This window comes from Grus americana, chromosome 4 (assembly GCF_028858705.1).
Source record: "Grus americana isolate bGruAme1 chromosome 4, bGruAme1.mat, whole genome shotgun sequence".
Lineage (NCBI taxonomy): Eukaryota > Metazoa > Chordata > Aves > Gruiformes > Gruidae > Grus > Grus americana.
In genome coordinates, this window is record NC_072855.1 from 81,995,938 (window position 1) to 82,012,419 (window position 16,482).

General features: G+C 52.8%; 1 protein-coding gene across 2 annotated transcripts; it reads left to right on the forward strand.

The window, feature by feature from the left end:
- Positions 1-8,042: 8,042 nt before the first annotated feature.
- On the forward strand, positions 8,043-15,841 carry AREG (amphiregulin). Of its 2 annotated transcripts, none has more exons than XR_008576872.1 (6): positions 8,043-8,185; positions 8,342-8,527; positions 11,040-11,223; positions 11,674-11,832; positions 13,575-14,507; positions 14,618-15,841. XR_008576872.1 is itself a non-coding variant. In XM_054824146.1 (6 exons), the coding sequence occupies exons 1-5, from the start codon at positions 8,143-8,145 to the stop codon at positions 13,660-13,662; spliced, it is 660 nt and encodes a 219-aa protein (XP_054680121.1). In that variant the 5' UTR covers positions 8,044-8,142; the 3' UTR covers positions 13,663-13,677; positions 14,618-15,841. The 2 variants fall into 2 exon arrangements, 1 of the variants encoding a protein (XP_054680121.1); XM_054824146.1 differs by having other exon boundaries at positions 8,044-8,185; positions 13,575-13,677.
- Positions 15,842-16,482: the final 641 nt, after the last annotated feature.

Consider the following 16,482-nt stretch of genomic DNA (forward strand, 5'->3'; position numbering starts at 1 on the left):
TCAGCCAAGCACGGCTCGCGCGAGCGGGACCCCTGACTCCAGCTCAGAGCGGAGACTCAGTTTTTCTTCGGAGGGGCAGAGCGCGTCTCCACGCAGTCAGGCTGGGGCGGACCCAAACACGCCAGGAGGACGGCATTGTGGCGTGCCAATGTAAACTGGTTTCTGGCCAAGGACTTCAAGAATAGGGGTTTTCCTGCGTGAAGGCAGAGCTACCTAGAGAAGGAAACGAGGCTGTGCCTAGGAAACCTCCTTCACAGCATGAGTGTGCAGTCTGTATGCAAACGAGACCTTACTCACACGGTGCGTCTCAGCAGTCCTTTCCTGGGAAAGCGCTGGCCCCGTGCTCCAGCGTGCCGGGGACACGCGCAACACGCCAGGAAGAGGGGACACGAGGAGCGCTGCCCGCACGGTTTCGCCGATCGATGGACGTGTGCGACTGGAGCAGCCTCGCAAAGCACTCGCTCACTGATCCCGCTTCAGCACGCCGAAAGGAATGCCCAAACTGCCGAGACCGACTTAGTCCAGTGGCATCTTTTTAGTTTGCCAAATTTCATGCCTATTTGCTCACGCCCTGGCACAATTAAGGGCAGCCGACGTCACGAGGGCACAGCCGTTGCAGCCAAAAGCAGGCGCTACCAGCGAACAATGGGATTTCCAAGGAAGCATAACAAACGTGCCCGCGGAATGGAGTGATCTCCTGAGCGTCTTTGCATGCTCACGGCCTGTGAAAAAAACAAAATCCAGAGCAATATACGTAATCATTGTTGTGCGTAGGAAGGCTTGCCCGGGCTTCGTTCTAGGGAAAAAATCTAGCTTTGGCAAAGGTGAGAGGAAAGGAGTTTCTAATTGCTGTAGGCTTCTCTTTGTGATTCATTGTTTCTTCACATATGAAATGACTTCAAATAGGTAAAGAAAATTTACCACCTGATGCACCGATGGGAAGGCACTAGGCAAAAACTCAGCTGCGGTCAGGCGGTACCAGATGCCCTCCTCTTCCCGATGGCGGGGTGAATCAGAAGGAAAACCGTTCGCATCCGGGGAAATGCTGTGAGTCTCGCTGCTGCCAAAGAGCCTTTGCTCTGCTCAGCTGCAGGGAGCTCAGCAACACAAACTGCCCGTGCCTCGGACCGACGGTGAAGGGTCCCTCCGACGGCCGGGCCGAGGGCGTTTCATGGGGAGCCGTGGTCAGCCCAGACAGGAGTCGTACGGACTCAGAGGAGAATCAAGAACTTGTTTGTGCGCCGTTTCCGCTCAGTTTGCCCCTACCGGGCCTGAGTTTGGCCTTTGCCTCATCCTGCCCCCGTGAATCTCCGATCAGAGTCGGGGGCTCTGGATCCACTCGCTGTCAGGCAGGAGATGGACAGAGCGTGTGACCCCAATGGCCGTGGCGGACATGAGAGCAGGAGCGTTTATTTCTAAAATTTCTGTTGGGTTCTCGCATCAGATGATAGGACTCGAGCACCAGCAAACCAACGAACACAGCGGAGAGCAGAAACGGGCACGCAGCCACCAAACGGCAGCCCCTCTCTCAGCCAGGGGATGTACGTGTCTTTGTAAAGATGCCGAGACAAAAAGCGTTCACTTTGGGTGGGAGAGGACCCTTCCGGGCCGAGGGGATTTGCCCGGGTTCCTGCAGGGACGGATCCCGGCAGCTCACGGCATTTTTCCTGCTGAGATGAAATCCTTTCACCCGGGAGGACGTCCACGCTCTGTTCCTCCGTGCGTGTTTACCTGCCTCGCCAGCTGCTCAGCTGGGAACCAGGTTGAAAAAAACGTCGTGCAAGGAAGATTATACAGGAAAAAGCTAAGGCTTCAGCGGCACTTCCAGGAGAAAATTCCCAAACAATCCTCACGTCGTTTATTTCTCTATTACTCTGGACACTATTGGAAATAACACGGGACGCAAGGAAAACATCATGCTGTTTCTGTCACACGTTCCCAGTCCTCACGTGAGACTGCAGTCCCTCAAAACGGGCAGTACCGTATAATTTACCGACATGCCACGTGCTTCCAAATGAGTTGCGATACGTATCTCCGAGGTGACTTCATACCCAAGCTCCTGAGGTGAGGAAAGGGATGTGTTATTCACCCCACTTAACCCACTCAGTCAAAATGGCCCACCGCAACTTTCATTGCCGCCAAGGCGCTTTAGGTCAGCCAGACTTCGGTGGCCGAGATCCTCTTAGGGGAGCGTTAAAGGAAACCCCCGATTGTTGCCGCTCCCTCTGTACGAGACCATCTCGGGGAAGTTTGCCTTGCCTTCTGACTATAAAAGGTTGTTCCCCCGCTGTTGAAGCTAGCCGCTGCGTTTGCCCTGATTGTAGTACCCAGTGATCCTTAAAAAGAATTCAAAGCCACCCGTGCCTACAGAAACTCACTTTATTACGGTAAGCAAAAAAGTGGCTGTCCAGAGGTTGCCTGAAATAAAGAAAACAGAAAAATCATAGCTCACGTTACGGGCATTAGAGGTAACCGTGTTTTAGCTTTTAAAAATACCATATGGCGATGTGTTTTGTGGAGGCCTTTTTTCAACAGGAAGATTGCTGCTGCAGCTCTTTTTCAGCTCAATCTCTAAGACTCTAGAGGAAAAAAAACCCTATATTTTCCCAGGTATAGACATCATTTTTCCAACAGCCACATAATTACACACGTTCTCAAAGCTGAGCGCATTCTCTGATGAAACTTAATGAACAGCAGTCACGCAGTTTTTGCTACTTGGAGCGCAGCTCCACATTTAAACATTTTTTTCTCTTCTTTTTAGAATGAGTACTTTTGGAGCGCTTGCAGAATGATCCAGTAGCTACCGACTCCTTTGGAAGGCGGTGAGCTGGGGGTTCTCTGCTCCAAGGACCGTGCTGGGCTGCAATCCTGGAAACGTTACAGAGAAGAGAGGTGATTTTGCCCACCTAACCGTGACGCGGTACACTGAATATATAAAACAACGTGCAGTGCCGGTGAACCGCCGTCGTGTTGAAGGTAAAGGGCCGCAGTAATGTTGCCGGGTAAATGGCTGTAACGGCACTGACTACAGAGGCTGAGCTCTGGCCTCGGTTTCTTTAGGGACCCCTGTCTGAAGCACCGACCCCGTTCTGCCCACCGTCAGGAGGGTGGGTTTGCACGGCGGGGCGGTGGGGAGCCTGCCTCGGGGGACGTGGGCAGGGCCTCGAGCGCACCCTCCCCGGAGGGAAGTTTCTGCAAATCGCCCGAGGCACTGGAAGAAAGAGCAGCAATTGCCAGTGCTCTGGGCATGGCGGGATGTGGTATTAGAGAAGGAGATCGTTAGCTAAGGGACAGCTCCCCGTTCTAGTGTAAATCCAGTATTGCTTCGCCCAGCGTGGGGCTTCAGGCCGGTACAATTAGTGCTGGGGTCAGGATCTGCCCCTGAGCATTTGCAAATTGAGCCATTGCACACAAACGAGCGCTGGAGGATGTGTCTGGCCAAACGAGAGCGGGCTGCTCCATGCGTGCTGTGTGGAAAATAGAGCAGTCGAAGCCCAGGGCAGCATGCTAACATCAGGCAGCTTCCCAAAAAACCTCCTAGCACGCGGCAAGACTCCTGTCCCAGACAGGTTTGCACCGTGCTCCCCACCGCCAGTGCAGAACTGAGCCCAGCCCGTCCTGCTCAGCTGTATCTAGTGCCAGTGAGCAGGCAACAGCAGGAGCCACGTCACGGCCCACGATACTCTGCAAATTATCAGGCCTCGTTCCCCACTGCCTGCCATTTGTGAAGGCCTGTGGAAAGCAAGTGTAAAGCCCCCCCCGCTGCGATTTGGTAGGGTTAAAGGCCTTAGCACCACCACGTGTTTCATCAGATGAAGCAGGGATGCTCGGGGCTGCTGGAGTTTCTGTTGGCTCATAAGGTAGCCCTTAGATTTTCAGGGGGGACTGTTTTTCATTTGCATTGATATAAATGAGAGAAGAATCCACATCTTGTCATCCTGGGGGCCAGCAGATTCTGTCCTTTTCTCTTTAGACATGCTCCCGAAGATTTTGCAGTCAAATGCGGAGTGACTGAAAGCACGTGCCACCGGGCAGGGCGTACAGCCGATGCAGTACAAGCACATCAGTTATTCCCTTTCTGGACAGGTTTCGCTCATGCAGTCCCTGCTTCAGCCTAAGTCTCAGGGAAAGGAGCGGAGCACAAGGAGAACGTCACCACCTTTGAAAAACATGATCTGCCAAGGACTTTCACAGCAGGGATGCACGGCCATCCGAACGCCCGCATATCTCAGAGGCGAGCAAAATCTGTACCGATCTCCAGAAAGGCAGTATCCGGGCCTTTCCCCTTCCCTCCTCCCCAACACCCCGGCTCCGCATCTACATCCTCTTTATTACAGCAATCTTGATTTACATCAGCAGATGTCACGCACGCCTCACTTCAAAGCTCCCTCCCTGCCTGTGAGGGAGCTGCTGATAGCAGAAGATCCTGGCGTCTGCGGATCACAAGTGAAAGTCTGGTGAGCTGCCCAGACAGACACCGCTCCGGTTTGAGTCATTACCCTTTTCCACCTGTCCTCAACTGGATGGATGAGAAAGGATAACTCATGTTCAAACACCCAGGTCAGCTGCGTCCGCCCTTGTAAAATAAACATTTGATGTCAGTGAAGAAAATTAATGGGCAGGTATTTCAGATACTTCCCTTCCCTTCACGCATTTCTCAGAGGTTTTATCAAAAGTAAAGAGAGTGAATAACGAGCTCGCAGTTGGCACTCGGACTCTTCTGGAAGACACGATGCCCAAGCGCGCTCCGCCAAGGCCAAGCAGCTGTCAGCATCGATGTCACTTCGCCTGCGCAAGTCCCTGTCTACGCTCCTGATTGCCACGGCACGCCTGGGGAAGGAAGGGCTGTGTGCTGGCCACTGGCCACCCCGTCCGGCGTGACAGCGGGGTGGCTTTTCACCCTGGTCCCCGGGGTCAGAGCAGAAGGAAACATAACCCAAATACTCTGCCAATCCGGGCGCTCCCAGCACAAACCAGAGCTGACGATTTCACATCCTGGGCACATCCTTCACATTGGCGATTTCACATCCTGGGCACATCCTTCTTTTTAGCCACCTCACGGTGTCAGGCCACGGTGAGTGAGGAGGACAGCAGGTCCCAGGACCTGCCAAGCGAAAGGAGAGAACGCATTAATGTCAAGTCAGCAAAATTTGCTGGGATTCACCGCCGAGCGGGAGATGCTGAACCGCTGCCTCAGGACACCAGGTCCTTGCCAGGGTGGCCTTGTGGCCCTGGGGCTGCAGGTAGCCAGGTGATGCACCGCTCCACAGCAGGAAACACAGCCACGGTGTTCGTTGCTGGGACGTTTTCTGGAGATGAGCCTGGGAGGAGAGAGGCAGACCGACAGAGAGAAACCTCCCCTCCGACGTGGCCGCGGTGCTGTATTCCACAGACGTGGCTGGAGACCAGAAAGGAAAAAAGTTGGCCCCAGCGCCACCTGTGCCGCGTGCTGTCGGGTGCTCTCTGAGTCCAGGCAGCGTACCACTGGCCGATCTCCCACTGCACTGCTGGCCCGTGGAAAACCAGGTCTGGCTCAGGGCAGACGCCAAGGAAAGACTGTGGCTGCGCCCGTGCGCGCAGCTCCCCGCACAGGCTCCCCGCTAACCTCTCCGGTGCACCCCGTCGGGCTCTCCGGCCTTTGGAGAAGCTCCGTGTCCTCTGGCACCAGCATGATGGACCAGCCAGAGCAGGCAAGGGCACTTTGAGCAGCAGCCCCGGCCCGGGTGTCCCGGCAAAAACCCCAGGTGCTGCCGGGAGCGGTGGCTCAGTAGGTGGCACTCTGCACCCACGGGGAGCCAGCACCTTCCCAAAGGCGAGCCCTGCCCTCGCTGGCCCAGCAACCTGCCCCGCCGGCCCAGCCGCAGCGGGGCAGCCCACGGGGGGAGCCTCACAGCCCCCTGAAGGCTTCTCCTCCTTTCACCGCTCCTGGGGACGTCCTCGGGGAGCTCAGCCTGGGGGCAGGGTCCGAGCGTCCTACCAGCCCTGGGAGAAGGCCGCGGCCAAGCTTAGCCTCCTCCCTGACAGCACGCAGCAGGGCCGGGGCTTGCGGCGGGATCCCACCCTGGATGGCCGGAAACACGTGGGCTCCGGAGGGTCTCCTCTCCGAGAAGCAGCCAAGCTTGGCCAGCACGCCACCGTTTGGGAAGAGCTCCCCTGATGTCCCACCTGAACCTCTCCGTGCACAACCGGTGGCCACCACCCCTCGCTGCGTTTTCTGCGTGCCAAGGAGCGGTGCTGGCTGATGCCAGGATGCCCCTTCCTCTTCAAGGAAGCAGGAGCGGCAGGAGGAAGTCAGCGAAATGCCCGATGAATTCGCATCATGCTGAGCTAAATTCCTCGCCGCCGCCAGTCCGTGAGACAGAGCCATCGGCTGGAGATTGGAGGAGAGAGGGAACGTGGTGAGTCAGGCGCTGGATATGCCGTGTTTGGTCTCTAAACAGCTCAGGTAACACGGGCAATTGCACTCGGGTCATTCAACCTTTCCCCTGCTAAGCCTCTTGCAGTTGCTTAGCAGTGTGACAAGCGTAGGGCGCGGGGCTGAAATTTTCAGCGCTAAGTAGATTTCTCGGACTGAACTTAAAAAAATTAATTGCCAATGTTTCCAGTGAATCTCTGATAAAAAAAAAAAAGGGAGAAAAGCTTCATTTTAACAGCTGCAAAAAAAGCCAGTTCGGGAGGGAAGTGGCAGTGCCTCGCCGAGGAAGCCGGCCTGGAGCGCGGCAGGCCGGGGGGGAAGGAAATCTCCCCGTTTACAAAACCTCCCTTGGGCCACTCTCACGCAACCAGCCCCACGTTTTGACGCGAGAGACCCCAAACTGCAAAGTCTCTGCCTTTGGAGAACGTCCCCTCACACGCGCGCAGTCTCTGCAAGCACCGGGCCCTGGGAGTTACGGATGTCTGGTGGGAAGGGAACTGCAGTCCGAGGGCAGAGGAGGGGCCCTGTGGAGCCCCGGCTGCCCCCAAACGATGCCCCAGCCGTAGCCCGGAGCTGCTCAGCGACTGCCGGCCGGTGCTGCAGCGGGACCGAGCACGCTCTGTCCCGGGGCTGCGGCAGCCAAGCAGGATTTGTCTTTTCTCTGCTGTAGACGCTATGAGAAAAGGCACAGGAAACGAGGGGAAACGCAACGATAAAAAAAACCACCCAACAGTAAAGCCGTCGGCTAGTGAAAATCAGTTTTAATTGCCCTAAGCACAAAAGGCTGACAGAGCTGTGCCGGGGCTGTCTGTTGCAGGTCAACGTCCGAGCGACAGATTTGGCGACTTCTTTTTCAGGGCTCTTGGGCATCGCTCTTGGGATTGGCGTGGCTCGGCGGAGACGGCACCGGGAGCCGCCTATCCTCCTTCGGCGTGCGTGGCAGAGGGGAGAAGTTTTAATGACTGAGCAGCTTGGATCCCAGCCACCTCGAGCAAAGGCTCCGTCAGCCTCCTGAGCTGTGAGTAGCCTTGCAGCCCCGCTGTCGGAAGAGACGGTTGCCCTGATCCTCCTTTCCCTACGCCCCACTGCATCGCTTCGAGGGGCCCTGCCCCGGCGGGCGTGGCAAAGGTGCGATGTCCCGGCTGCCCTCCCGCCGTGCCGTGCCGTGCCGTTGTGGGGAGCGGAGCAGAGGGCACCCACCCCTTCATCCTCGTCCCCCCGCGGGGCTTCTCTGGGTTCCCACCCTGCCCGCCCCAACAGCAGGTCTGCTTCGCGCTTTCCCGCCCCGCGGCTCAGCCGGCGGTGCTGGCGGTGGCACGGCGCCCTGCGCTGCGCGCTGCCGTGGCGACCGGTGGCCAAAGCGCCCCCAAGGAGCCCGTTTCCCTGCCCGGGGGCGCGGCCCCCCCTCCGCCCGGCTGCAGCAGGCCCGCACGGAGCGCGGCCAGGGGCCGTCCCCGCATTTGCTCGGCGGGGCGGGCAGGGAGCTCCGCGGCCGCAGCGGAGAGCTCAGGTGCGCCTGCGCCGCTGGCCCCGCCCTCACCTGCCGCCCCGCCCCGCCCCGCTGACGCCGATCCACGTCCGGGCGCGCGAGCGGCGGCCGCCTATAAAGCGGGCGGCGGCGGCGGGCGGCTCCTCATGGAACGCTGCGCTCCGCCGCCGCCCGCTGCGACGTTCTTTACTCCTCTGCCCCGTCCGTCTGCCGTCGCCCGTCCGCCCCGGGACTGCCAATGCGCGCTGTGGCGTTCGTCGCCGCGCTGGCCCTGCTGGCAGGTGCGTGCTGGGAGGGCGGCGCGCTGAGGGGGCCGCGCGGCGGGGGCCGTTGGTGGGGAGGGGCGCGGCGCTGAGGTGAGGTGAGGGGGGGCTCGCGCGGCGTCGCGCGCCGGCGGTTGTTTTGCCCCCTGCCCACGGCGCCATTTCTCCTCACAGCCTGCCGGCCGGCCGCCACCTCCTCTTCGCCCAACGGCACGGAGCCGGAGCGGCACGGGGGCCCGGGCCAGCGGGAGCCTGAGGCCCGCGAGGGCGAGGCCGCGTCGGGTCCCGACTACGAGGAGGATGAGGAGTACGAGGAGGCGCTGCCCGTTCACCAGTACATCGTGGACGACTTGATCCGAGGTGAGTCGGCGGCCTTGCCGGCGGTGGGGGACGGGGCCAGGTGTGAGATGGACTCATCAGTGCCGGGCCTGAGGACTCTCTGGATATGAGCACGGACTTCTTTCTGACTTAGCTCTCTTGTAAGGCAGCTGTGTGGAGCTCGTAGAGCGAAAGCGGGCTTCTACTTAAAACTGTTGCATTAAAAGTAGGCTGTCAGGGATGAAAACTTACCGTGAGTGTGACTAGGTTGTGCGGAAGCTGCAGATTAGCTGATTGCCATCTGTATTGCTCTCCTCCGATAAACCTGACAGGAGGGCTCTGATGGGCCAGCTACCACCGACTTGCCGTGGAAACCTCAGTGGGGTCTGTGGGTGCTGTCTGGCCCAAAAGGTGTGTTTTGCATCAGGCTGACCGATTTTCTGGGTGTTTTCTCATGTTGGCTTATTTGGTTTGGAGTTGACTAAAATTTCCTGGGAAAGCAAACACTTAAACCCCTTAAGAGGCTGCAGGAAAGTTTGTTAGGCATCTTTCAGGCAGTACTTCACTCTCAATAGTTATTTTGTGAATTTATTGTAGTTTGTCCACCTCGAAGCTGTGAGGAGATCTGAATAGCCCACCTGACTATGGGGAGGGGAGGGTTTTGTTGATTCTGGCTTAAGTGCAGTTGTAATACAAGCCAGGTACTTAAAAGTGATTTGAACTTGAGTAGATGTTAGTAGCTGGTGCTGTTCCCCTCAGGGTAGATCTGGCTGCTATTTTTTCTGCAGAAACACTCTGAGACTTGAATGAGACTAAAGGACTAAACTTAGGTGAGGGTACGGTGCTCCACATACTCCATCTGGGGAATTTGTGGACCCTTGCTGAAGTTGTTCATGAGTTGGAGATTTCCAGGAGAAACAGGAATGTCAGAGTTATTGAGCAGCTCGGCCTGTGAAACTACTGGCTTGGTGACTTCAGTGTTGTATAACTGCACAGAAACCAGAATTGTTACCAAGACAGGGACACGGAGATCAAACCGACAGGCTGCTGAGCCTTGAAGAGGGAAGAATGGAAACAACCTCAATTATGAAAGTGTGAACCTAAGTATCAAGTCAAACTGGACAGAACAGGGGCCTCTACTGTCAGTAGTAAGCTCACCCTTCTAGGGACAGGAAACCTTGCTGGAGGAACAGTGTTCCTCGTTTACATATTAATATAGCTTATACCATTTGAATCAGAGTTCTGGTTGCTGAAGGCGCTTTTGCTTTTAAGTAACTTCAAGCCAGGCTTGTTGCTCTAGAAGTTAAAACGATCGGCTGTCTAGACAACAGTGAACTACACCTTGTTCTTTGTGCAGGCTCTCTTCTTGTCACTAGAAATACAGGGTTATGAAGTAGTTGGATCAAGTTGTGTCCTATTGTGGTGATTGCCCGTATGCATAGTGCTCTGGGTAAAATATAAATACTCCGAAGATTACTTTCATTATGTCTGCACAGCACAATAGAGAAATTGAAGAGTATTGTTAATAGGTCTACTGTACTTGAGACCTATTCAAACTCACCTGCTTAACTGTTACTCCTGAATAGCACAGGGTTGCACTGAGAAGACTTGCTTTATGCTTAGCAGTAAAGGGACGCTTTCTTTAGAGAACCAGCTTGTTACTGACTTGCTCTAAAACGTTGCTACTAAGCTATGACCGCCGCACGAAGCAGCTGCAGAGCTTATGTCCCTTAGTGTCTGGCTTTAGCTTGTTCTCCCCAGAGCAAGGAAGACGATTGCCCTTAGTAGCCCCAAAGGCTACTAAGTCACCAGCATTTTAAACCACACTCTTCTAGAGGTTTGTCTTAATTGAGATAATAAGGGGCAACAGTAAGCGGGAGAACAAATAACCTGCCTCTTGCAGACTATCCTGCTTTCTCTCCTTTGGTGCACTTGGCTTCTCCCTCAAAGTAGGAGAACTGGAAATGGGTTATCTTCTGCTGAAGACAGCCCTGCAGGTCATTGGGAGTAAGTGTTCTAACTGGGACAACGAGCCGTCTTGCCTCTGCAAGCACCCGGGACTATCTAGTGAGTTATAAAGCCTTTCATCACTGATGCAAATGGAGAGTGTAGAGCGACGGAGGCTGTTAGCTTTCTGCTGGAGTCGATGCAAAACCGGTGGATGGCTTGGCTCAGTGAGAACTTGGTGTTCTTTACAGGCCTGGGGTTGAACCTGTACAGCCTCACTCAAGTACCTCATGCTGCGAAATGCTGCAGTCCTTCAACTCGGCTCTTCATCTCTGGGGGCTCTCTCAGCTCATCTGCTTGTACTGCTTTATCCTGCATGGCACAGGACTTAATGCTGGCACAGTTGTGCTTAATTAGCTTCTAAGCTTGCTGCCTTTGTGCTGGGTGTGAAATGTCCAGCTGTGTGCTCGCTTCCATCCTATGCTTCCTGGTCACAGGTTCTCCTGCAGTGACCATCCCCCTCCCCCTTGCCAAGTCCTGTAATGGAGTTTTCACAGAATCTAGCTTTTTAGCATTGCTAGACTGAGTCATCTTGTCCTTTTTTCAGTTGAACCTGTGGTTAAACCCAAGCCAACAAAGAGGGGGGGTGAGAAGAATGCCGGCAAATCAAGAAGGAAGAAAAACAAAGGGAAAAACAAAAAGAAAGGGACTCCATGCGAAATGGAATACAAAAACTTTTGCATCCATGGTGAATGCGTATACCTAGAACATCTCCAGATGGTGACCTGCAAGTAAGTCACTTGTACCTTGCGAGTTAGGCGCGATTGGCGTGAGCCAGTGGCGTGTGAGGGCTCAGAGGAAAAATCGGTGTCGACTGGGCATAGATCCATCTCCTGCCGTATTTTGACTGAGAGTCTTTCTGCCATGTAAATTAAGTGATGATGGAATCTGAGATGCATAACAAGCCACTGAACTCATCAGTTGGTCATAAACTCAAACCAAAAGAATGAAAAGGCGTGTCTTCCTGGAACATCACGCCCAAACTAATCTCGACTTGTTGAAATGCTGACAAACGTTGTGCTAGAGCCGTGACGGCGTTTCATGAACACGCTCTAAAGGGAGCATCGTGAGATTCATGGGAAACTCTGAAGATGTCTAAGTTGGGTTTGAATGTGTGTGGGTGTCCTTGGCTCCAGACAGCACGGGAGCTGATAAGAACTTGTGTTAATGTTTACTTGCAGGTGTCATCAGGATTTTTTTGGTGAGCGCTGTGGTGAACAGTTCATGAAAACTCAAAGGAAGAATGATGTGGCAGACTACTCGAAGACTGTGTTGGTAGTGGTAGCTGTCCTGCTCTCGAGCGTCAGCTTCATTACTGTACTTATCATTGTGATAGTGCAGTAAGTATTACATTCTTTGGTGTCTGTCTAGCTTGAGGGTGAGCGGGGCTTGTGTCCATTAGCCCCAAAATATGCATGGCTCACCTGAATTACCTGTGTGGAAGACAGTCAAAAGGGCTGTGCTCTTAGCCCAACTCGGATACGTCTTGAGGCTAGAAGCGAAGTCTGAGAAGTTCCTAAGTGACTGCGTGCTCACTTGCCCCCTCTTCGTATTGGCCGTGAGCAGCCTGTGCCCCGTAGGTTTTAGAACAAGAGTCTTTCTGCTCTTGGGACGACCAGGGTAGTTACAGTGCTGCAGAGCACCAGCAGGACGTGGAGGAGGAGCGTTAATGCTGACACAGCAGCGCCTTCCCTAATCCTCGTGGAGAAGCCTGCAAGCAGTAATGTAAGAGCCTCATGTGTGGCCACTAGCCAAAGACTGGGTACACAGCTGGAGGGAAGGAAATGGTGCTCCAACTGTCCATTTATTCATGGAGGTTGCTGGGCTTAAATACGTACGCTGAGGGGCAATCAAATGGGGGAACGAGTGCTGTCAGTCCCAAGTACTGTACAGCTTGCTGTGAAGATGGAGGGAACAACCATTCCAGCCTGACCAACTGCTGATGGCTCAGCCTGGTGGGTAATCAGAATCTGGGGGTCCTGTTGCGAATAAACTAAGAGCTGTTCCAGATAGATGTTTCAGGCCCTACATCACACTCATCTTTGTACCCGCTTACAAGCGGTACCCAGCAGCTTATATATGCCTGTGCCTTTGCGTCTTGCCAGTGTGTTCGCCGGGAATTAGTGCTGAGATTGGATGGTCGGGACGGGGAGCTTGCCTCCAGTGTTTCCTGAGTTTTGGAACAGTCTTCCAGTTCCGACGCTGCAGCTCCACCACAGTAGGGCTTGGGATGTTGTAGGTGAAACTCAGAAGTTCAGTCTAATTTTAGTTCTTGATGAAGTACATCAACTGAATTGGGTACGTGCTGTACCCTTTACTGCAGTTCAGGAAACAAGGTGCGCATTTGTCATTTCACTGTTGCTTCATATTTAGATATGACCTTGAGGAATGCTGGGATGAACACTTGTTGTCCGAACACTGCTTCATTCCTTGCTGCTAGGAGAGAGAACCAGTTCTGTAGTGGTGGAAGAGAAAGGATCATTGTTAGTTTCTGGAGCGAGGATGGCATGTTTCATGCTCTGAACCTTCACAGGCTTGAAGCATGAGGTTCCTGAATCTGTACCTTCATCCAGAGAAGCTACATGGTCTGTTTGGAACAGTTGCTAGAAAAGACTGGAGAAAATCAATAAGCAGCTTATGTGTTCGAGGGACACATCGAGAGGACAGGGACTTGAAATACTTAAGTCCACAGGGCTCTGCTGTGGGGAGAAGGCAGTTTGGTCTCAGCTGCTGTTCGCTACAGCCACCAGGAAATCTGTCCCCCTAGAAAGGCTGCTGCTGCTTTGCTGAGTCCAGCAGTAAACCCTCTTCATCTTGTTATCTGTTGGGGCTTAAGCCAGGAAGCCCTGGCCCTGTGAGGCAAAACTGCCAGTGCCGAACTCAGGGGCTTCTTGATAGTCTTGTCAGATTGTGCTTGATGCCAAATGCTTAAAAATTGTCTTGCTTGAAACTTGCTGGTGCTGAGGAGTTGCGTGAGGATTCAAAGGACATGAGTCCAAATGTTGCGGAGGATGTGGGGGCTGGTAACAACAGGACGTACATCGGGATTCAAAATGACTTCTAACATGCCGTAATTCCGCAGGGTCAGGAAAAAGTGTCCTCAGTATGAAGAGAAAGAAGAAAGGAAAAAACTTCGACAAGAAAACAGAAATGGCCATGTTGGTGTGTAAATGAGGAGGAAGCAGGTATGAAAGCTGACTTGAAATGCCTTCCAGTCCTTCAAGGCTGGAGTTACCATATGAGAACTGCATGCATGTTTTGCGTAGCTCGTGTTTGCTTCTAAAGCTTGAACCGCCTTGAAACACATAGGTTACGTGTGAAGGACTGGCTCAGTTTTCTGGTTTCCCGAAACCTTGAGCTGTGTGAATTCAGCAGTGCTGTTTGCTTTAACACAGCAGCCAAAAAGCTAAAGTGAGGATAGGAAGCTGTACCGTCATGGGTGGACTTAGGAAGGAAAAATCAAACCCTAATATCTGGGCAGAGGCAGGTTTAGTGCAAGAAACTATGGTAGACTTCCATCATGGAAGATGGTGCAGCAGCTAAAAGTGGATCATCACCCCATGTAACATAAGTACTGAGCATTTTCATGTCTTGTCTGCAAGGCATCGTGAGTTTCGGGTGCTTAGAGAGCTGTAGACCAAGAAGCAGCTGCCAATTCTGTGAGCACCATAGGTAGCCTCTCGGTCAAATTAAATACTGTCATAGCAACTGAGTGCTAAAGCTCCTTGGTCTAGGTGCATCACTCCTGGGAGAGATCTAGTGGACGTTAATGAGCAAGCAAGTTGGTATCTTCTGAGCAAAAGTGTACCTAGCAGCAGACTCGAGGACCCTTATTGAACAGGAGCTATACTACAAGCTGAAGGAGGAAACTATAAAGGATAGTCTTGAGAAGTTGTGGCAGCACTCGGAAGTTTCGCTTTGCTACATGTCAGCTACAGACCTTGTCCCAGCTTTGTCCAGTGACAATTGGAATATTTTGCTCAAAGCTGAGGAGTACCTAGCAGAGTGTCCTCAGGTGTGTGCACTTCCTTAACCTACCTGCCTCAGATGGAGGTTTGGCGCAGTTCTAGCGCAGAGTGCTTGTGTCTCTGGTGGTGATTAACGTGCCTGGTCTGCCCCTTACAGAGCAGTTCTGATGTGGCCACTGCTGAGCTGCAGAGTACCTCTGGCTACCTGACACATCCACCTGGACACTGTGGGCTGGAGCTGTTGCCACTAAGCCCTGATTCATCAAGACAGAGGCTGCTGCAAGGAGATGTCAACATGCCACTTGCTGGGGAGGACAGCTGCCGTTACATCTTGGCAGAAGGATGTGGAAGGAGCTGCCGCTGTGGGGTGGAAGATCTGCTAGAGGCTACTGCTACTGAGCCCTCTCGATCAGTGCTGGAGCTCCAGTCTCTGCTGTTGTGTGGATGGACTTTCTTCTGTTAGCAAGTCTCTTTGGGCAGCCCTAACCCAAAGGGAGAGAGCTTGTTGTGGCTTTCAGGAATGGATGGAGGGGAAAAAATTCCATTCCCTCTCCCACAGTTAAAAAGGGAAGAGTTCTGGATGGCTTTTCTCCCTTGACCTCGGTGGATGAGTAACCTAATTCTGCTGTCACTGTGCTCCCTGTTGTTATCAGCTTCCAGCAACTTCATCTCTAGTTCTGACTTGCAGGGTGTTGGTGACAGAACTTTGTCAGCCACACCTGGGTTCTGTTACTGTATGTGTGGAAAGTAATCCCTCTGCATTCAGTAGGACTTGTTGTGTGAGTGGAGCTATCGGTTTGCGTGTGTGTTAGCGTGACTTGAAATTAGTCTCTTTGGGATGCTGAGACAGTAAATGCAAGAGCTGAAGCTCTGTATGTGAAGGAAATGATCCCTGCTCAAACAAGCTGATAAGCGTGGACCCATCTGTTAAAAACACAAAGCTACTTTGTTACTCGGATAGACCATGCTGCTTTAAGCAGCATTTAAAGTACAAAATGCTTCACATCAGATCCAGTCAGTTGAACTTGACCAAGATCCTGTTCCTTTGAAGAATGAAATTCACACGCTGACACTCTGCAAGCAGTGGTTTCTTGTGCTCTACCTTCTGGTGCAAAGAACTCTACTTACCTCAAACTTTTCTGACCCCAGTGTCCTTGGTTTCTTGAAGTGTCCATGCAGTCTTGAGCACAGAGTATTACTTGAGTTGAGCCTCTTCTTGAAAGAGTGAATGTGTTCTGTATAAACAGAGCAGAATTGTTCTGGTAGCAGAGAAACGCCATTCATTGTCAAGTCATATCTGTAAATGTGTAAATATTTATTTCTGTATTTAATATTTAATGTTTCCATAACAAACTTATTTATTTTATAATTAAACTTTTTACATAACCTAATCATGGTAAGATTTTTTCTTGCTCTTGGGAGTACATGTAAACGCTTGAAATTAGAGCTTGGTTTCTCCTCAAAGCAGGAATTTCAAGGCTGAAGAGTGCAAAGTAGGGCTGTGAAGAACAGCAGCTGTGTGTGAAGTATGTGCTCCTTGCTCTCACAAGAGTGCAAGTTGTTTGTAAACAAAATGTGCAAATGGCAGTACCTGTATCAGTAGGAAGTCCACTTAATTCAGGTACAAAGGAATCTTTTAGTTACTGGCTTAGGGAGGGGCTGAGTGAGGCACCTCTTTGGAAACGAAATTTCCAACTGAACTTTGAGCAAATGAGTAGCCCTTTGCACTGGATTCAAAAGCTGGGAGTATTGAAGAGGGTAGAGCCTTTCATCTCCGTGTGGTTAGAGAGAATTTGGACAGGGACTTGAAACTTGGTCTTAAATAAATGAGGAAAAGCAGAATAGCCTAAGGTCAGTGACTCCTTAAACAGAAAGGGAGCCTTGGCCTCCGCAGTCTGCCGCTCCTCCCAGGTAGTTATTAGTCCAGCTGTATGCTGGTGTTTCCTCTAAGCATTTCCAGCACTGAACTGGGCTCTTAGTTCAGAGTGGCCAAAAAAAAAAAAAAAAGGGGTTAAGGGGGTG

What these genes read in the sequence shown, in the direction of transcription:
- AREG (XM_054824146.1), top strand. Translation starts at nt 8,143, where the DNA reads ATGCGCGCTGTGGCGTTCGTCGCCGCGCTGGCCCTGCTGGCAG. An exon ending in CGCGCTGGCCCTGCTGGCAG is followed by an intron (nt 8,186 to 8,341) that starts GTGCGTGCTGGG and finishes TTCTCCTCACAG; the next exon opens with CCTGCCGGCCGGCCGCCACC. An exon ending in CTCCAGATGGTGACCTGCAA is followed by an intron (nt 11,224 to 11,673) that starts GTAAGTCACTTG and finishes GTTTACTTGCAG; the next exon opens with GTGTCATCAGGATTTTTTTG.